The 20994-nt window shown below is 41.7% G+C and overlaps 1 protein-coding gene across 3 annotated transcripts in view; it reads left to right on the plus strand.

Annotated features, from left to right (window-relative positions):
• Positions 1 to 14547, plus strand: part of TRIM33 (tripartite motif containing 33) — a 30348-nt gene extending 15801 nt beyond the window's left edge. Inside the window, exons 6-20 of one of the 3 annotated variants that reach the window (XM_057400608.1) lie at positions 1303 to 1417; positions 2404 to 2550; positions 3064 to 3181; positions 3470 to 3714; positions 3958 to 4122; positions 4906 to 5106; positions 6617 to 6749; positions 7875 to 7938; positions 8226 to 8385; positions 8767 to 9113; positions 9607 to 9730; positions 10450 to 10524; positions 11228 to 11380; positions 13101 to 13151; positions 13234 to 14547. In XM_057400608.1, the coding sequence (XP_057256591.1) occupies positions 1303 to 1417; positions 2404 to 2550; positions 3064 to 3181; positions 3470 to 3714; positions 3958 to 4122; positions 4906 to 5106; positions 6617 to 6749; positions 7875 to 7938; positions 8226 to 8385; positions 8767 to 9113; positions 9607 to 9730; positions 10450 to 10524; positions 11228 to 11380; positions 13101 to 13151; positions 13234 to 13446 (2311 nt within the window). In that variant the 3' untranslated portion in view covers positions 13447 to 14547. The remainder of the gene's footprint in view (positions 1 to 1302; positions 1418 to 2403; positions 2551 to 3063; positions 3182 to 3469; positions 3715 to 3957; positions 4123 to 4905; positions 5107 to 6616; positions 6750 to 7874; positions 7939 to 8225; positions 8386 to 8766; positions 9114 to 9606; positions 9731 to 10449; positions 10525 to 11227; positions 11381 to 13100; positions 13152 to 13233) is intronic. The other 2 variants (XM_057400609.1, XM_057400610.1) reach the window with 2 other exon arrangements.
• The last annotated feature ends 6447 nt before the right edge of the window (positions 14548 to 20994 follow it).

Consider the following 20994-nt stretch of genomic DNA (forward strand, 5'->3'; position numbering starts at 1 on the left):
TAAATCTTCAGGGAATGAAAAAAAGTGTATATTACAATAATGTTGTCAGTGTTAGCAGATGGTATGAAATTGCCATCCTATGTGATTGTGAAGCATAAAACAAGGTAGAAAGAATAACTGCCTGGAATAATTGGTAGGTGCCAAGCCCAAGGATGGATGTCTACTGACTTAATGAGGAGTTGGTTGAATGCTTGTTGAAGACCAGGTTGTGCTGTGAAAAAGCACAACTTGTGTCCAAGGTGCCTTAAGCGGCATTTAACACCAATCATGAAGATGTCAGACACATGAGTATTGGTCTTGTGATCCTGTCAGAATGAATGACATTGTGAGTTCAGATGCTCGATCTAGGAGTGAAGAAGCCCTTCAGAAAAGGACAGCTGAAGTCTTTGCACTCAGACTGGCTCATGCAAGGTGGTGTGTTCTGCTGCCTACAAGCGAAGCAAAGAATCCTCCTGCAACATTATGTCATCAGTAGATTTAAGGCAGCATCAAGTAAATCCCAAATTTGCAGTGAGGTTTAAGAAATGCTTTATTTCAAATTCTGTGGACAGAGATATGATTTAGTGTAAGGTGTCCCTGCCCACGGCAGGGGGGTTGGAACTAGATGATCTTAAGGTCCTTTCCAACCCTAACGATTCTATGATTTGCTTGAGATTGAAGTTGAGAATAGTGAAGACACTAAAACTGAGGAAGAATGGACAGTGATGGAAATGAAGAGATAGAAGGGCAGTAGTAGTAAAGCGCAAGAGAATATAACCTAATGTTGAGCAAATTGTTAGTGAATTGTTTGCCCTTGTGTATTGGCCTGTAATACCTTACAGGCATGTAATAATCTTTTTGTTACGAGATTTTCTGGGGGAGGTGGAGGAACCAATCTGAAACTCATGATTCACTTCCTTTCCTTAGCATAAAAGGTTAAGGCATCATATATAAATTCTTCACAGTGAAAAAGACATGATATAGAGATAAATATATACATGTACATACACACATGTCTTGGCTGGGTATGTCTCTGTATAAAGCACATAAGCCACAAGGTCTGTTTCATATAATTTTAAGTCAAACCCGAGTTGTAATTGAGACACCATCTTGATCTCAGATTATACCATATTTTTTCAAACCTGAAATTTTAGATGGCTTCTTTGATAAAGCTGATTAATGATTATTTCTCTTAGAACTCAAACAAGCTATATGTTTTGCATGCATCGGAACTCCTTCAATAACAGAAGTTTCTCCTTCACTCTCCAAGGGTCAGTGATGTTGAGTATTGACTGCCTGACAATACATTTCTCTTTTTTTTAGGATAAAAGAAGTAAATGAAACAAACAAACGGGTAGAACAGGAGATCAAAGTGGCTATATTCACCCTCATCAATGAGATCAATAAAAAGGGAAAATCTCTCTTACAGCACCTTGAGGTACAGTTAAGAGAAAATCTAGTAGTGTTGTTTGCTGTTTCCAGTTCCCTATTCAGAATTTATATTCCATGTTTATTCTTCACAGTGTAAATTCCCAGAGGTAGGTCTGTAATTTGTCTTGAGCACATAACAAATTGCAGCTTTACATCATGATTTCCTCTCCTGCTTGTTGTTAAAATCGGATTTCCTCCTTTTGCTTGCATAGGGTGGTGGCATGAGGCGAAAAGGGCAGGGAAGTGACAGGTGATCATTTTAACTCCTGGTGTCCTAGTGGCACTTGTTAGTATTTGTTCCCTTAGTAATTCTCATAACTGGTGTTGACTGCTAACAAATCCTGACCCTTTAAGTACACCTAGGTTTTCAAAGATGTGGTAGTCATACGTGTTTGTATGTAAAGGTATTTTAAGTTCTATAGATTGTCATTGTAAAGGAGGCAATGACTTTAAGCATACTTTCCAGCATATTCTGGTTAATAATTATATTCACTTTATTCAAATCTCTGGAAATTTAACTTATGATTTCAGTTTTTACCTGAAGAGAGGAAATCCATCAGAAGTTAGTGCAGAACATGCTGCCAGTCTGCATGGTGTGGCTAAGAAAAATAAGACCAACTTAATTACAATAGATTTCTTCTGGTTAAGGAGCAGCTATTTGTCAATGACATCAAATATTCCTTTTCTGTTGACACAGCATTTGTTGCAGGCTAGAAAATTCCATTGGAAAGTTGCCTTTTGTTGTGAGGTTGTAACAGTTGCCCAATCCTGAAGATTGAGCTTCCTGTTTTCCCTTTATATTGATACCTCTGTGAAGACTGATAGAGAGGAATAATAGCTATCTTGCTGGTTCTAGCTGCTCTGAATATGAGCATTAGCATAAGCTGCTTTGCTTGTGACAGTTTTCTTTTGCTCCAGGATCTGTGATAGCAGTTCACGTTTTTCTCCTAAGTCTGAAGCCTCCATTATAATTAAGTTTTTGTTTCTTTGTAGAATGTAACAAAGGAGAGACAGATGAAGTTAATACAACAACAGAATGACATCACTGGTCTTTCCAGACAAGTGAAGCATGTGATGAACTTTACTAATTGGGCTATTGCAAGTGGGAGCAGCACTGCTTTGCTATACAGTAAACGGCTGGTAAGGAAACATCCTTTAATTTGTCTGTGCAATACAGAGAATGTTCAGTCAAAAGAGTGTTCGAAGTATCCTGTAGCTTCACTAGATTATATCCATGGAAGAGACAATGAGTTATTCATGCTTCATTTAAAACAGAAAAAAAACCCTCTGTAATAATAGAGTGAATTTCCTGAATTGCACACCGCTTTTCATTTGTAAAGTAAGGACTTAACAGTAGGATCATAAAGGAATGGGGTCAAGCTCTGTAAAGGCACCTCAGTGTTTTACTTGAGTCATTGTAGTAGTATTGTGTAACAGCACTTCTCCGTAATCCTCTGAGTCGAGTAAAAAACTAATTGTACAATGGATGTTTTTCCTGGTGAATTGTGAATTTCCAGGCTAGGAACTAAACTTGCTATTGACATTCCTTGTTGGTGATCCAGCAGTTTAATCTAGCTGGGCAAACACACACTTCTTAATGTCCTCATTCTTTACTTCATTGTCCTCACCAGTCTTGTTTCTGATTCCCATTAGATAACATTCCAGTTACGGCATATTTTAAAGGCGCGTTGCGATCCCGTCCCGGCTGCCAATGGAGCAATCCGCTTCCATTGTGACCCTACGTTCTGGGCCAAGAACGTTGTCAATTTAGGTGAGAAAATGGTGTGTATTTATTCTGAAAAACTAGTTACTTAAAAAAACAGATTGAATTGGGGTTGTTCATCCAACGTGAGTGAGTTGGAGTACAATACATCTCGTAATGCAGAAGACCAAAACTCTCTTGACATAACCCATGCAGTCCTGGTTACTCTCTGTGTCTGCTCTGTTCTTTCTGTTAGCAAAACTAATGTTAGAAACATCTGAATATTCTGCATTTATCAACCTTCAGATGATGATGGAGATTTAAGTGTTTACTGGTTCTTCTTTTGGCTTTCTTTAGGTAACCTTGTCATTGAAAATAAACCAACTCCTAGTTACACTCCTAATGTAGTGGTTGGACAAACTCCTCCAGGAACAAACCACGTCAACAAAGCTCCAGGACAAATCAATCTAGCGCAGCTTCGCCTTCAGCATATGCAGCAGCAGGTGTATGCACAAAAGCATCAGCAAATGCAGCAGATGAGGATGGCACAGCCAACTGGGTCAGTTCCCAGGCAGACAAGTCCACAAGTCATACAGCAGCAGGTAAGTATCTTGTATGTTGTTATTTTATGTTTTACAGTAGCACTGAGAGTTAAATAGCTCTATCAAATATTAATCTACAAAGCAGTTTATGAACATGAAATTCTTTTGAAATTTACCATACTTGAAATGTGACAGCTCTTGGCTTTTCTTGATGTTTGTAACTAATAAACCTACTGTGGAAAGAGATTGGCTTCTTTTTAACATGTTCAAAGCACCAATTTTAAAACCCAAAAACCCTTGCAGCCTCCCAGGTTGATCAGCATGCAGACCATGCAGAGGGGTAACATGAACTGTGGGGCTTTCCAAGCACATCAGATGAGAATGGCTCAGAATGCTGCTCGTATACCAGGAATACCACGCCACAATGGACCACAATACTCCATGATGCAGCCTCACCTTCAAAGACAAGTATATCCTGTGTACACGCTTCATTTGTGCCATTGTGCCAATCTGTCATTACAATAGATGATACCTCCAGCTGTAAATGTATTTATGTAGCGTGTAGAACTCGCAGCTACGCACATGTGCTTTTTCGTGTGGCATATTGTACTGTGAACATCAGAAAATCCAAACCATAGGAGTGAAAATGAGTTCTAATGTTTGTGTTTCATTTTTGTTCTGGGAAACAAAACATTTCCTTTTTCATTTTTCCGTGACATTCAGCTTTTAGGTTTCCTAGAGAACAGTCAAAGAGTAGTGAAGTTCAAAGTGATGTAGTTGAGGGTTTCTAATGAAACCAAATTCAAAGCAGTTTTAAATTTAAACCTGAAGCATGATGCAGAGCTCTGCATACCATTCAGAATGAAAGTTCTTGACAATGAATGCTAATGTGACTGGAAAATCAAAAATTACTCTATAATACTTCAAACAATTACTCTGTAAGTTTGTAGACAGACGTGGACTCTGAAGTTGTCTTTGGAGGAAATAATTAAGAAAATCGTATATGAACACGATTTTGTGGAATACGTGCTGTATGTTTAAACATCTAGCCACATAAAGTGCTTTTTCTTTCCAAGTAAATAAAAACAGCAGTTGCTTTGCATTCAGTGCTATCAGGTTATGTTGATAGAAATGTAAGTTTATAAATTTCCCCCTAATTCTTGAGGACTATCCTATAATGCACGTGTTTTACATGCAGTGTCTGTCCTATTTGTCTGCAGTGCAGTCATGGTCCCTTCTCTTTTCCTGCAGCATTCTAACCCTGGGCACGCAGGGCCTTTTCCAGTTGTTTCTGCGCACAACACCACTATTAATCCAACCAGTCCCACTACAGCAACAATGGCGAGTGCGAACCGTGGTCCAACGAGTCCGTCCGTTACTGCAATTGAACTCATTCCTTCTGTGACAAACCCCGAGAACTTACCTTCCCTGCCAGATATCCCACCCATCCAGGTCAGTGGAGGAGATCAGGCTGTGGGTGAAGTAACGATCTGCTTTCCATTCTCTTTTTTTATTTGGTTATTGGTACTTGTCTGTGGAATGGTATAAATTACCATTTAGAGTTGAAGAATTAACATCTTCAGCCCTTGACTTGGGCCTGTAACTTATTTCACTATACAGGGCTGACCTGCTTGACCTGTGTTAGTCTTTAGATTAATCACTACTTAATGGCTGTCCTGTAGTGAAATTGATACTTGGATTAGTTAATCCCAACTACTGTTTGCTTCCTTTCTTCCACAAGACTACTGTATGCGAAGATATCACTGGAAGAGTTGAATAGTTACGTATGTTGAATGACTTGAATGGAGATTTATTTTAAGTTACCTGGCACTTCCCTGGGATGTTCCTAAATATGACACTCAAATGTAGGAAGTACTGAGAAAAGGTGTCCCACTGCCCTACTTGTCTGTCTGCTCTCCATTTCCTCTGTACCCCAGTAGAGTGGCTCTAATAATTTCCTTGTATGCAAGAAGCCATTTACATCCAACATTTACGTCCAAGTAGATTTTCTGGTGTAATACCATAGCAACTTGTTTAACTCTTAGAGTCATGTTCAGGGGGTTGTATGCTCATGTTTTCTCACAAGGCTGCAAGTAATTTGCATGTAACCATAGTGAAGGGGGGGAAGAAAGGATCACATCTGAATCTGGTTTATGTGCAGTGCTGAAGCTTTATTTAGTCACTAGAACAAAACACAAGTATAACCAACTGGTTATGACTGTATAACATCAGAGCATCACCTGTTTGTGTCCAAAGTTTATGATACACCAAGTTAGAAACTTTTGGCAGTGGGATGTATAAAATATAAGCATGCAGCTTCTGGGTACACTGAAAAAGCAGAATTTGGTTCAGATGCTCTTTTTCTATACTTGTTTATAGCTGTCATGGATTTCAAACGCATCATTTGCAATTATGCTGTTTTGCAGTTAATAGCTTTAAGGAGATAATAAGTAATAGGGTACCTGTGTCCTTGTTTTAAATGTATCAAAATCTGCACAGAAGTGAGTGGGAGGGAGCAAGATTTTCACATCATCCTGAAGTAAAACTAGTTCATGATTTCCCTTAGTATCTTAACTGTGGAATAACTGGTCACATTAGTAATCTGGTAGTTCATGTGACTGACCACCGTTTGTATGACTAACACACTGAGCATCTGGGAACCAAAAAGTTTGGAATGACCTAGAGTAAGTGTAGCCCATGACTGTGGAAGAACTTCCATGACTGGAAGAACTCAGATATTTGGGAGCTATTGAGAAATCTCACTTTAAGTTTCTGGCTGTGGGTTTCTGTTTTGAAAGTCTATCTCTGTATGAAAGTGATAGAAGTGTTTGCTGATGTCCTGAAACCTTGTGGGCAGAGTGTACAATTCTGGTAAAGATAGTGATCACAGTTTGAAGATGTGGAACTATTCAAAAGGTTTACTTAGGCCTCACTGATTCAGACTTTTGGTTTTTCTTCTTAGCTTGAAGATGCTGGTTCAAGTAGCTTAGATAACCTTCTAAGTAGATATATCACAGGCAGCCACCTACCCCCACAACCCACAAGTACCATGAATCCCTCCCCAGGACCTTCAGCTCTATCGCCAGGGTCATCAGGTGAGTGTGATGGGGATTTCTAATGATTCTAAAAAGCAAATGGGTATTTCTGGCATTTAAGTTGAAAACAATTACCTTCCATTTCCTGCCACCAGGGAAGTTCTGCTAGAATTTGATTTGCTCAGAAATAAATTCCTCTGGAAATTTCAATGTTACCCTCCTTCAGAAATATCTTTACAGTAAGAAACTGCCAGCACATGAATGCAGTATTCCAGATACATGTAGAGACTACATTGTTCTATCTCGTCTTACCATGATGACTGGCTAGACTTTTCTGAGGTTTGGGAAGTAAGTTTCTAGAATAGCTTAGGATGCCGTGGAGGGACTCTTCATCAGGGAGTGCAGCAATAGTATAAGGATAATAAGTTCAAACAGGGGAGATCTAGGTTAGATATAAGGAAGAAGCTCTTCCCTGTGAGGGTGCTGAGGCACTGGCACAGGGTGCCCAGAGAAGCTGTGGCTGCCCCATCCCTGGCAGTGTTCAAGGCCAGGTTGGACACAGGGGCTTGGAGCAAGCTGCTCTAGTGGAAAGTGTCCCTGCCTGTGGCAGGGGGTTGGAACTGAATGATCTTAAGGTCCTTTCCAACCCAAACCAGTCTGTGGGTCTATGATTCTTAGTCACAGGAATATCATTTGAGCAAGGTCACACTAATAGTAGCAGACGGATGATAAAGCTTTCGTTATGGATGTGAACAAATTAAGTCACCAGTACCTAATGTTGAGTTATTTAAACATTGAAAATGTCCATTTCTATTAGTAAGAAGCCAATTTAATTTGATAATGTGTTTCTCTTAGTCTTCTCCCTGTAAGATTATTGTAAAACTCTGTGAATGAACGGTTGCAGCAGCAGAACTTATGTTTCTCAAAAGCCAAGTGCAAAACAATCTGCTTTTCTTGACTTTATTCGTGGATGTCAGTGGACAACATTTGAGGACTTAATAGGCTGAGGGCTACAGCACTGTTTGGATTAGGTGAAATAGATTTGTACAAAGTCAACTTCTATGATTCTATGATTTAGCGTGAGGTGTCCCTGCCCACGGCAGGGGGGTTGGAACTAGATGATCTTAAGGTCCTTTCCAACCCTAATGATTCTATGATTCTAACTTGTATGCTGCTTCTTTGCAGGTTTATCCAACTCCCACACTCCTGTGAGGCCACCTAGTACCTCCAGCACAGGGAGCAGAGGAAGGTAAGTGTGCTAACACTGCAGGCTGAAAAATCAGACATGAGTTCAAATAATGAATTGGTAGTGGGTCAGTATGGCTTTGATATAATTGTGACCCAGTAATGGAAGGATGCTTGCATGAGACTGATTTGCCTCCTTCACCTCTTTCACTATGATTCTCTGCTGTCTTTTAAACTTGATCTACCTCATGAATGTTCTGACATGCTTTGACTTTGAAATTGTACAGGAAACAGTCACTATTTTTTGCTGTGATGAGTTTTCCTCTTATTTACACACTGGTATCTCTCTAGCTGTGGCTCCTCGGGCAGAACTGCTGAGAAAACAAGCATTAACTTCAAGTCTGACCAAGTGAAAGTCAAGCAAGAGCCAGGGATGGAAGAAGAGATATGCAGTTTCTCAGGAACAGTTAAACAGGAGAAAACAGAGGATGGCCGAAGGAGTGCTTGCATGGTAAAGTTAGTTTGTGCAACAGTATGTAATGGCTTGCCTTAAGCATCAAATTCTGTGATTTAACATGGTTTATGTACTGGGTGATGGATTTGGGGATTTTTCCTAGTGACAGTGAAGGTATATTTTTAACCACTTACTGGTGTGTTTGTCTTGAAAGTTTGATCATGTTATATCAGTAGAAATGTCTGTTCTTGAAAAGGGTGGACTTGCGAACAAGTAGTATTCAATACTGTATGCGACTCAGGTCTTCATGATTTGCCATGTATTGTGGGAGATGAGTATAGTACCTCTAAATGGTGGGAATGCTTTTGACTTGCAACATAGGAAGAAAGATGGCCGTGTAAAATTGACTCTGATTTTCATGTGCTACTTTCATTTCAGCTTAGCAGTCCTGAGAGCAGCTTGACACCACCACTGTCCACCAACTTGCATCTGGAAAGTGAATTAGAAGCATTAGGAAGTCTTGAAAATCATGTAAAAACTGAACCAGCAGATTTAAGTGAAAGCTGCAAACAGTCTGGACATAGCCTTGTAAATGGAAAATCCCCAGTGCGGAGTTTAATGCACAGAGCAGCAAGAGTTGGAGGAGAAGGCAATAACAAAGATGATGATCCAAATGAAGACTGGTGTGCTGTATGCCAAAACGGAGGGGATCTATTATGTTGTGAAAAGTGTCCAAAGGTGTTTCACCTGACTTGTCACGTACCGACACTCCTCAGCTTTCCAAGGTACCAGAAAGACTGTAATGGTTCCTGAGAGCAGCTCTGTGCTCTCATTCATATGGTAGATCTCAACACAGTGTCAAAACTGGTGCTTCATCCTCAGCATCAGCTAGTTCTGGATGACTTCCTGTCAGTAAAAAACAATCTGACATTTCAAAGGCCTGCCTGAATTGCTTAATTTTGCATGTAAGTGGTCAGCATTTATCTGATAAACACATGGTCTCTCAAAGTAAGATTCTGTTATTTAAAGTCAATTTTAAAGTCATGGTAAGAAGGTGTTGTAAAGTATTACTTGGGAGAGAAATGTGAGGGCAGGAAAAATGCCAATGACTGGCAGAATTACCTTGAACATTAAGGGTTATTCTTTATCTTTGAGTATCCCAAGTCTTTACTACAGTAAGATGTGAATCTGTTAGGGCTAACAAAAGAATCGTTGTAGTCATCACTAAAGAGACTTTGTCCTTGGATACCTGGAATAACGGTGTTTGTTTCTGTTTAGTGGAGAGTGGATATGTACATTCTGCAGAGATCTGAGCAAACCAGAAGTAGAATATGATTGTGACAATTCACAACACAGCAAGAAAGGGAAAACAGCACAAGGCCTGAGTCCTGTGGACCAAAGGGTATGTCTCACATCTGTGGGAATCTGTCGCATAGGCAAATGTGTCTTCTCAAATTAGCTGTCCCCCCACTGCTTCTTGAAGATGTTTTTGCTGTGGCTGCAGAAAATTAAGTACAGTTGTGGCTTTAGCAAACAAAGCCCTGACATGAGTACTGAGACTTTTCCTGCTGTCCCCATGTACCCAGATGTCGATGACAATGTGGGAGTGCTCCATCACATTGGCACTGTAATCATTTTGTTGCTAAAACTTCCATGTAAACACCTATTTTGTATTTAAATACATCCTTTAACATGGATGAATGTCTTCAGTGTTCTTAATTAGAAGTTCTTTGCATTTAACATTGATATAACCTTATAAATAGCTATGTGAGCTTGATGCATTAAGTTCATGCTGAGAGAGGTGCTAGCAATATTGAGGTGCATACTTGTAGAAGGTGTAATGACCTTGATGGTCAGAATTGTCCTGAGCTTTATCCCATCAGTCTGTGCATAATGAAATTGAATTCCTCCAAAGGAATTACAAGCAATGGAGGGGAAAATATTTCAACAGGAAATTTGTAAAAACATTTACATTTGATAGTTAAACTTGTGGGGGTTGCATTTCAGCTTTCTAGTATTAAGCTGATAAAGTACAAACCTGCTTAAAATAGGGAGATGGGAACTTCTAGTCTGAGGATAAATTAAGGATATTAATGTGAAGCTGTTTATTTCTTTCTTAAGAAATGTGAACGTCTCCTGCTTTACCTGTATTGTCATGAGCTGAGCATTGAATTTCAAGAGCCAGTCCCAGCCTCGGTGAGTCTCCTGAAAAGTAGTTGGTGATTTAGTGATAGTTTAGATGGATTGGTTTGTGATGGTTAGTGCCCCATCCCTGGCCGTGTTCAAGGCCAGGTTGGATGGGGCTTAGAGCAACCTGCTCTAGTGGAAGATGTCCCTGCCCGTGGTAGGGATTTGGAACCAAATGGTCTTTAAGGTCCCTTCCAGCCCAAAACAATCTGGGATTCAGTGACTTCTTTTTGGCATAACATCCCTCAAAGTCTAGAGTTGAGTTCAGGAAGGAACTGAGAGCTTTTACTTGAAGAATGTCCCCCTTCATCAACCTAAAAGTTCTGATGGTCATCCAGTATTCATGATTCTGAGAGACGCAGGAGCTGATTCTGTTGCTTCTCCATGCAGAGGTTCTACTCCTAGTCTCAAACCCAGATAGTGAAATACTTTCAATGAGCAGTTGTTGAATTTGGAACATAATATCTTGGGATACCCATGAAATTAAAAATGCTGTAGGATGTTTTGGTCAATCTTTTAAATTAAAAAGGAAAGAAACTACTTCTGTTTCAGCTGTAAAAGAAGTAACTATATTGCAACCCTGAAGGTTAGAAAGAACTTCTTAAACAGTTTGAGGAAAGGCAGTTGTGGAACATACATACAGTGCATGATGGGATCAGCTGCTTCTCTGAACTGTTTAGTCATCATAGTGATAAATTACTGTGTTTTGCAGATACCAAACTACTATAAAATCATAAAGAAACCAATGGATTTATCTACAGTGAAAAAGAAACTGCAGAAGAAGCATTCCCAACACTACCAGACTCCTGAGGATTTTGTGGCAGATGTGCGGTTGATCTTCAAGAACTGTGAAAGGTTTAATGAAGTATGTTAACTTCCAATCTGTACATGGTTTTTTACATGAAGATCTGTTTTAATGTATTTTGATGTTTTACTCAATTAAGGCTCTGCTTCTAGTTTTAACTTCTGCTTATGGAGCAGATGCTGAATCAGACACTTAAACCCAAATGAAACAAATGCAGTTACAGGACTACCTCTCAGTTTTAGCCAACTGGGGAGATCAGGCTTTAACAGAGGGTGCTTTTTAAAGTGCATTCACTGGTATGGATATATATGATTGAGGAGCAGGGTGACCTTGTTTCTGTACATCAAATAGACTGAAGAAGTGCTTAGGAAGTGTGGTAATAAAGATAATTGAGCAGTCCTTAAAACTGTCTCAGGCTATACAGGTAATTGCTCCTTCAGTGATGAAACATGGGAGACCTTTACTGAGGAAACTTCCTTTACTGAGAAGTGCCTTTCTGGAGATTATTCTGCTGGTTCTAGTACCTGCAAAGCATTGTGTTAATTGTGGCTGCAATTAAGCTTAGAGCTTTAGCTAATGGGTAGTTGGGCTCTCACAAAAATCAGTTCTCAGTAGATAACTTCTGTATGGAGCCCCATTTCTGATGACTGTGGGAAGTTGACTTATTTTGCAGTGAACCCATCTGATAATGATGTATTTGCACTTAATGTGAAATGTGACTTCAGGAGGAATTACCTCAGTGTTCTTAGTAGGTTAAACAATGGGGAAAATATTCTGAGTATAAAGAAAGAATGCTTGTATTGTGCTGAAACAGAGAGTGGGAGCTGAGATCAGAGGGTATCCTCATTTCTGAAGTGCCTTAAAGTAAGATGTTGTAAGGAATGGCTTCCTTCAGACCTTTAGAAATGCATAAACCAGCCAGTATTTTTCTGAGTTTTGCAGTGTTTGGGCTGCATTTCTGACTGGATGAAGAAGTAAATGGAAGGAATTACACAAACCTGTAATTAAAATCTCAACTGTTTCTCAAGTGCACTAGTAAAAATCAAGGTTAATGATGTAATGCTGTAAATGCTCACAAGCATTTGGGACTTTGACTCCCTTATGTCTCTGTATTAGGTGGAGGTTAACGAGCACTGTGGAAGAAGTTGCAGTTATGTGAACTTCTCAATCGAGGGAATTAATGAAGCATCTGCTGTAGAGGAAAACATGCTGCAGCTCTTAGGGACAAGAGTAAAATAAGGGAGCAAGGACTCATGGATGTGTTTTTTGTTTTGTTGGTGTTTTTTAAAACAAAAGATGTTTTGGACTTTTCTCACTGTTTGAAATGCTGGCTTATGGCAAAGGATGGGTCATCCTGACCGCTTATCATGTCTAGTGTCTCTAAGCCATATGCTTTTGAAAACTAGAAATCAAAGTGGGGTAAGATCCCCAAGAAAGTCTCATGAAGCATTTCTCTCTCAAGTGAGACTTCTCCACAATAATGTCCAGACAACTGAGATCTATACTGAAGAAAGCAGTCAGGAGTAGAGCACAGTTCTGAAATGGCTGGGAGACACTTATTTGTACCAAAGTTGTGTGTTTTGTTGAAGTTTATTTACTTCATGCCCCTCTCCTAAGACTGTTTTAAACCTGCTTCTGCTAAGTTGGAGAACTAAAGAGGTGTAGTCCATAACAAACTGTTCTGTTGTTATGGCTGACTTTAGTCATCCAATCCTATGCAATCTCATAACTTTAGGAAGGATTATAATTTCTTTTTTTTTGACTCTGGTATCCTTTTTAGATGATGAAAGTTGTTCAAGTTTATGCAGAAACACAAGAGATTAATTTGAAGGTAAGCGTTTCAGACCATGCACACTTGGTGAACAGATGTGCATTTCCAACAGGTGAATATTCCTGTCTTCTTTTGTTTACAGGCTGATTCAGAAGTAGCACAGGCAGGGAAGGCAGTTGCATTATACTTTGAAGATAAACTTCCAGAAATCTACCCAGACAGGACCTTCCAGCCTTTGCCTGAATTTGAGCAGGAAGAGGATGATGGTGAAATAACTGAGGACTCCGATGAAGATTTTATACAGCCACGTAGAAAACGCCTAAAATCAGATGACAGACCAGTGCATATAAAGTAATCTAATGATATGGACCTAAAATTTATTGTAAAAACTGTTATTTAAGTGTTCCTGGAATATTATCATGCCGACAGTGGCCACCTTGAAGAAGCTGATAGCTTTTTAAACAGTATTAGATGACAAAAAAACCCACTTGTACAGAAAAGCCTTCTTATCAAAAGGGGAAAAATTATATTGTAAATTTTTTGTGGTTTATTTCCTTTTTTTGTGTTTTTTTTTTTCTTGATTTACTGTATGTTTTCTTTTCCTGGTGGAGGGGGCACACTCATCCAGGTCTCACAGATAGAGGCGGATGAATGTAGAAGAGAAGCAGATTTGACAAAAGATGTTCCATTTGCAGATAAGACTCCTTAGTAAAATGTTCCACAGCACTGGAACAACACAGTTACAGTGTCTTGCATTCATTTTGGACTGCAGTCTAAACTGTAAGCAGTTTTCCTGAGCACCCCTCTTTGTATGAACTTCAGTGCATGTTGTTCATTGCTTTTTTTTCATCTCATTTAAGCGGTATTGTGAGTAACTGGTCTTCTGTGTTGATCCAATTACCTAAACTTGACTTTCTTTACAACATTTTATGTATAGCAAAAGGAAAAAAACCAATATCATTAAACTGTTCTGAATTGGCAAGTGCAGGAGTGTGAGTTCTTGACAGATGAAAGACTAAACTGGTGGCAAGGATCTCTTTTCAGTAGGGCTAGGTATATTTATGATGAGTCCTGTACACAGAACATTTTAATGGCAGAAGTCTTAGCATCGTGTCATCTGTCCCTGCTCCCCCTAATGAGGCAGAATGTCATCTCCAGTATTCATCAGCTCATTTTCTGTACTTCAGATATTGACTGAAGAGGTAGTAACTGGTTGGGGTGTTTTTTTTCCAGTCTTCCTAAATATCAGTTTCAAATAGACCACTTGGCAGACAATAACCTAGTAACTACCAAATGTGTAAAATTTCCTGTATTCACTTTGTCTTATTTGTAAATAGTGAATTGAGATTTCTTGCAGATCAGCAACATTTGCTGACCTGTTTTTAAGCTAATATGTATTCTTACTAATTGTTCCTATCAAGAAAAGATTTGTAATATATGCTATTTCTAACATTGCGTTCATTTTGAGGTTCTGTCTTATTTTTATCAGAGTACTACTCAGAACTTTCTTCAGAAGCAGCTTAGGAGCGAAATGTCTCAAAAGAATTGGAATGAATCTGTTGATTGGGTTATTTGTCCATCCATTGAACAAAGAACTTGCGGAGACCAGGATTTGGCTTGGAGTGGTTTCTGGTCGGTAGTGAAAACAGAAGAGTTTCCCTAAACCCTGTGGCAGGCATCTCTGCAGTGCCTTCCCATTGCACACTGCCTTCATTCCAGTATTTCTGGCTCAAATTAGGTCATCACAATGGAATGATAGTTTGAACAGTTGTTTCCTTTACTGAGAGACATCCTAGAAATAGGAACCTTCACATAGATCTGAGTAAAGGAAGCTGAAGAACTAATGTCATCAGATGAGCTCAAGTGGACAGACTATAAATTTGCCATGAGGTTTTGTGTGACTGCAGCACTTCTGTGGTAAATCACAGGGGTTTGGGTATACTCAGTGTGAGCAATTCCTGTGACGTTGTATAAGCTTTACCATAATGGTAAAGGTAAATATTGTAGCACAGTGTATCAAATTGAGATGCTCTCAGCAATTTTTGTGCAAATCACTTAAGATTTCATTTCTTTTATAAGAACAAAGTATATGTACAGTGTGACTGTACCTCTCATAATGAACGAGAAAGCTGAAGGTATTTGTACCTTCAAGCTCACTTCTTTAGGTTACGCAGATGTTACACTTAAAACTCAGACTGGTGGGGTTTTTGTTTTCAGTTCTCAGATGTTAACATAGTGCCAGGTTCAGTTGAGTTTTTACCAGTTTGTATGTGAAAGGAAAAGTAATTCTACTTAAACAAATTAACATATAGCAAAACCTTTGCCCATAGAAAAGATGACATGTGTGAATAGGACACTAATATTAACAAGGGATCATTTAATAGCTCTGTGTATTGCCTATTTCTGCACTTCTAGTTTCTCAGCTTCATTTTACAAAGGAAGAATATTAAAATTATAATGAAAATAAGGTTTTTTTTGTGAATTCTCTTCTATCGGGGTTGCGATTTTTTTTTTTTTTTTTTTTTTTTTTTTTTTTATGGCACTTAAGCAGGTTCTGTCCCTTCAGGCTTCAGCCTTTTATCTGTTCACTTTGTAAGGCACCAGTCATGGATTCAAGTACTGCAGACACCGGAGCGTAGGACAAGCGTGGTGGCACCCTAGGCTGGGCCACAGAGCTGCAGTTCAGGGGTAGCATATGCTCCTGGCTCCTGCAGGTACCATCGTTGGCCGCCCAGACTCCAGGTACCAGACCCCAGAGCTGGTGTCTGTTCTGGGGGAGCTTCTGACAGCTTAACTCCCTACAGCAAGACAGAAGAGGCTCACCCACCACTTGCCGGTACTCCACTAGCTCACTTGCAGGCCACAGGTGATGCTGAGCTTTGGCCTTGCTGAGGGTTCAAGCCCTGCTCTTGCACATAACCCACTGAATTTTAGAATTGGCCCTTCCATTCAGTTCATCAGTGCTCAGGAGGTTGAATCTTCTTGTGCAAGAAAGTGTGTTTCTTCTTTATAGAGGAAACCAACAGTCTCTTTTACTCTTCCCACCCCTTCATTTTGAGCTCCCAGGACAATTCAATGGTTGTTTTGCAACTAGCTAAATTCTGTTAATCCATTTGCAGATCCTCTAGTCTGTAAGTATTCATCATAGAGCTGGTAAGGGTTTGTTCAGTCAAACGAAGGTTTTGGTGCCACGCTGTATGCAACTTGTTCAAGAGCAGTTTAATGGGGTTTAGGCTGCTGTTACTCAGCTTCTTCTTTGTGCCAGATGATGTGTGTGCAATATGTGCAAGTGATTGTGTCTCACCCTGGGAATTAAAGTGTGGTTTACACAGATACAACTTCTCCAGACCAAAGGTGTGGTGCATGCACTCTGTGTCCCATCCCCTTTGTCCTCATGGTCACAGTGTTCTAACCTGGTCTCAAGAAGATAGTCTGGCACATGCTGTAACTATATGCTCTCATTTAAGGCAGTTGTGAAAAAGCCCATTTGTGTCTCAATTTTCTGTTGTAAATGACCCTGACATTTAAGTTAATCCAAAGAAGTAAAAGAGAACTTTCTTTTGAAAGAAGAGTGGGAGGTGTACAGTATGCTACTTGTGGGTTTCTCGATTACCTCAGCAGGTATCCTGCCATGTAATTACTAGTGAGTAGTGATGATTTAACTAGCTCAATAGGTTCAGGTCTTGTAGTAAGCTGTGCCCTGGAATGAAGTGGTCTGTAGCACATAAGGCAGAGTTACTATCCAAAAAAGATGTTCCCAACTGTTTGAAAATAGCAATGCTCTGTTTAATGTTGAGAGTTGGGTTGGGGTTTGTAGGGATGTCGCCACTGCTGGTGCATCTAACTGCGTCTGCACACCAAGTGCTGGATCACTGGAATGTTTCATGGACATTTCTGCAGATTTGGGTGGATTTTAAGGACTTGTGAAACAGAAGTCCTTAAATTTAGGCCTTAAAATCCCCCCAGATGGAGTGTTCTGTATGACCGAGTTCAGCGGCTGACCTTTAGAAGTTTAGGGAATGGCAGCAGTGTTTTAAAGCTCTTGTGGATTTGTTTTCCTTACTCTCTTCCTTGGAAAAAGCAATAAACCTGCTTTGTCTGTTGCCTATTAGCATGCCAGGCATCCTTCCCTTTGGCTGGTGGCTTGTATGTATATCACGAAGTCTAGCTTTTAAAACCACAAGTGTGCAGGAGTTGTTGAGAGTGGGGCATTTGAGTTTGCAAACTGGGGAAAGTTCCGTATTTCTCTAATGAATAGGTGTTTGGGTAAAATAACAGAGGTTTCTTTTGTTAAAAACCAGTTCCTACACCGCAGTGTACCCAGACAGATTCCAGCGTGAGCGCTGTGTCCTCGGATAGGGAGGGTTCCTGTTTCTCAAGGTGTGGGTGCAGCAACTTCCACCTTTATTACAAGGGGACTGTTCAATGTGCGAGATGTGATTCTGGCCTTTTCTACTGAGTGATCTTCCAGCTCAAGGCTGTTTCCTTTAGGATTTACGGACTCTCTACAAGGAGAGGTACTAAGGCATTTTGTGACTTGTTGCAGCATCCACTCTAGAGTAACCTACGTGTCAGAAAAGGAGGTGCATGTCTGCTAATGGCCTACAAACGGGGTATTCCTTCAGTTCAGACACCATCAAACATGTATATAAGCCTATAAAGACTTGTGCAGTTGAAAGCCTGTTTTACATGTTAACATGCTCATGGAAGGGTTAAATTCATGCCATTCTTTGATTCTTTCTTGCTTCCAGTAACTGAACTGGTTCTTTTTTGCACATAGTAAACTCCTCTCATCTTTTAATATGATTCTTCAGACAAAAGTGCTGTTTCTGTGGTATTGTATTACCTGAATAATCATATGGAACTTTTTTAAACCAAGTTACTGTTTCTAATTGTTCTGTTCCTGTGTTTTTTGCTGGTGTGTACTAAAAGTTTTTCTTTACCTGGTTATTTAATACATTACCTGCCTGTAAATACTTCCTGTTAAGTGCTCTGGAATGTGCTGTAGAAGTTGTATTAGGTCAGTTTAAAGCATTGTTTAAAAACCATTTTGTTTTGGTTATTTCTATTAAATTAGAGAAATGACTCTTTCAATTTGAGCTTCTTCTTTGCGCATCTGCGTTAGGTCCTTAGATACTGGTTTGTGTCTGGCAAGAGGCTTTTCTGGTGCTTGCATCCTGGAAGTACCATGATGAAAGCTTAAGGGCAGCAGCTCAAGTGTGACCACACGAAGCTGCGTAATGTGCCAAGATGGAAAACACTGAAACTTGATTCAAAGGTGTTGGAGATGCTGGGATTTCACCACTCGGTGCTTACTTACCCATAAAATGACCTTTATATTCACCTAGTTCATGAGATACAAGTATGTTAAGGTTTTCTCTAGTGTTTTTTGTGCTGCTGTCATCCTGGACACATGGGCTTGGAGCAAGCTGCCCTAGTGGAAGGTGTCCCTGCCCATGGCAGGGGCTGGAGCTGGATGAAGTTTAAGGTCCCTTCCAGCACAAACCAGGCTGGGATCCTATGAACTTTGGTGCAGGAGGTGTGCAGCTCATGGGTGTCTCATTCCAGGAGCTGGGATGCTTTCCAAAGACCCAATAGACCTGACAGCAAACTCTAGGGGATGGCTCCAAGGCGTTGCTTCTGCCCCAGTAAGCACTGGAGAAATGCGAAGGGAGCTGAGCAAACTTGCTAACATCCCACCCAGAGCTGGATGATGCTCCTCATCTGCTGTCTCTCTGCCCTACTCTGCTCTATGAGGTTCATGGTGCATTCTAGCTGTTGGAAATGAGTCTGTAGTGAATGTGTAGCTGGGGTCAGCATGCTCATCTTGGGAGTGAGGCTGTGGCAGTCTTTACAAGTGAGGAGGAGGAGGAGGAGGTTTCTCATGCATCCTGTGTGTTTTGCATGCAGTGAAAGGCTGTGCACAAGCAATGCTGTTGTGTTACCTACCCCTGAGCTGCAGTTTAGTGTCTGGAGCTCCCTCCAACTGATCGATCCATCTTTTGTGCTGCTACTGACGCAGCCTCATGACTTACCATCTCCCAAACTAAAGGCAAAATTGGGCTTTCACACCTTGGGGTATGGCCTTGTTCAGCTACAGCTGTGCAACTTAAAGTAGGAGCCAGTCTGGTTTGCTTTACCGGAAGTCAGGACCCTGGCAGGTCCTTCCAGGCACCGATCTCAACTGGACTCGAGCTGACCAGAGCTGCAAGAAGTGAAGTGAGCACGCACAGAAGCTAAAATGACCCCTGAATGATCTTTCTGCAAGCCATGAGAGAGGTCTCGCATCCTGGGATGCCAACCACCTCGAAGGTGTGTTTGTGCTGTCGGTGTTTGCAGTTGGCAAAGGCTCTGACCGCAGAATGTCTGTTCCATCAGAGCCCTGGCTTCGGGCTGTAAAGAAGTTGGATTTGTCTGTAAGTGCTTGTGGTTGCTCGGTGTCACATCTCTTACCACGTGAGAGAGCCTCTTCTAGGCAAAGGTCTGGTTCCCCTCGCTAAAGCCCAGTGACTGCTGCTGAAACTGAGGCCCCTGCAGCACTCCCGCGGGTCCTTCGCACCCTGCAGCGGAGCAGCAACGGTTTGAACCTCGGCCTCTGCGCTCCGGCGGGGAGGGGTCTGCTGCGGGACCGAGCCCTGCCTGCGCGAGCCGCTGCTGGCGCCGGGTGTGCTCCGCGCGGGGGGAGCCGGTGCTGCAGCCCCGCGCCCTCCGCAGCTGCTGGCAGGGGCGCAGAGGGAGCTCCGGGGGCTGCTCCGCTCCCCTTGGCCGGGCTCCGCAGCGCTCTGCGGTGCGAGCCCGCCCGGCTGCTCCCCTCCTGAAGCCTCAGCTGCGCCATCGCTTCCTGCGGCTGCACCGGGATCTGCCGCCTTAGAATCAGAGTCATGGAACACTTAGGGCTGGAAAGGACCTTTAGATCATCCAGTTCCAACCCCCTGCCGTGGGCAGGGACACCTCACACTAAACCAGGTCACCCAAGGCTTCATCCAACCTGGTCATGGACACTGCCAGGGATGGAGCATTCACAGCTTCCCTGGGCAACCCATTCCAGTGCCTCACCACCCTCACAGGAAAGAATTTCTTCCTTATATCCAATCTAAACTTCCCCTGTTTAAGTTTTAACCCGTTACCCCTTGTCCTGTCACTACAGTCCCTAATGAAGAGTCCCTCCCCAGCATCCCTATAGGCCCCCTTCAGACACTGGAAGGCTGCCATGAGGTCTTTCTTCTCCAGGCTGAACAGCCCGTCTTCATACAGGAGGTGCTCCAGTCCCCTGATCATCCTCATGGCCCTCCTCTGGACTTGTTCCATCAGTTCCATGTCCTTTTTATGTTGAGGACACCAGAACTGCACACAATACTCCAGGTGAGGTCTCACAAGAGCAGAGTAGAGGGGCAGGATCACCTCCTTCGACCTGCTGGTCACGCTCCTTTTGATGCAGCCCAGGATACAGTTGCTTTCTGAGCTGCGAGCGCACACTGAAGCTGGCTCATTTCATTTTCTCATCGACCAACACCACCAAACCCTTCTCTGCAGGGCTGCTCTGAATCTCTTCTCTGCCCAACCTGTAGCTGTGCCTGGGATTGCTCTGACCCAGGTGTAGGACCTTGCACTTGGCATGGTTAAACTTCATGAGGTTGGCATCAGCCCACCTCACAAGCGTGTCGAGGTCCCTCTGGATGGCACCTTTGGCCTCTTGACTTCACTCAGGCCCTGCTTTCCCCCCTGGACTCACTTGGCTCCTTTCTTCCTTTCCCTCCTGGGCCTCTCCTGGCTTGCTCCAGCCACACGGACTGGGCTGCTCAGCAGGTCAGTGCTGCAGCTCCCTGCCAGCGTTCCTGCCTTGGGAAACCTTCCCCTCCTGAAACTACCAAGAGCCAGAACCTGCCCCTGAACCCTTTCAGCA

The sequence above is a fragment of the Pezoporus wallicus genome, unplaced genomic scaffold (genome assembly GCF_028554395.1).
Source record: "Pezoporus wallicus isolate ANWC-B61680 ecotype Strahan unplaced genomic scaffold, APGP_CSIRO_Pwel_v1 scaffold_7736, whole genome shotgun sequence".
Lineage (NCBI taxonomy): Eukaryota > Metazoa > Chordata > Aves > Psittaciformes > Psittacidae > Pezoporus > Pezoporus wallicus.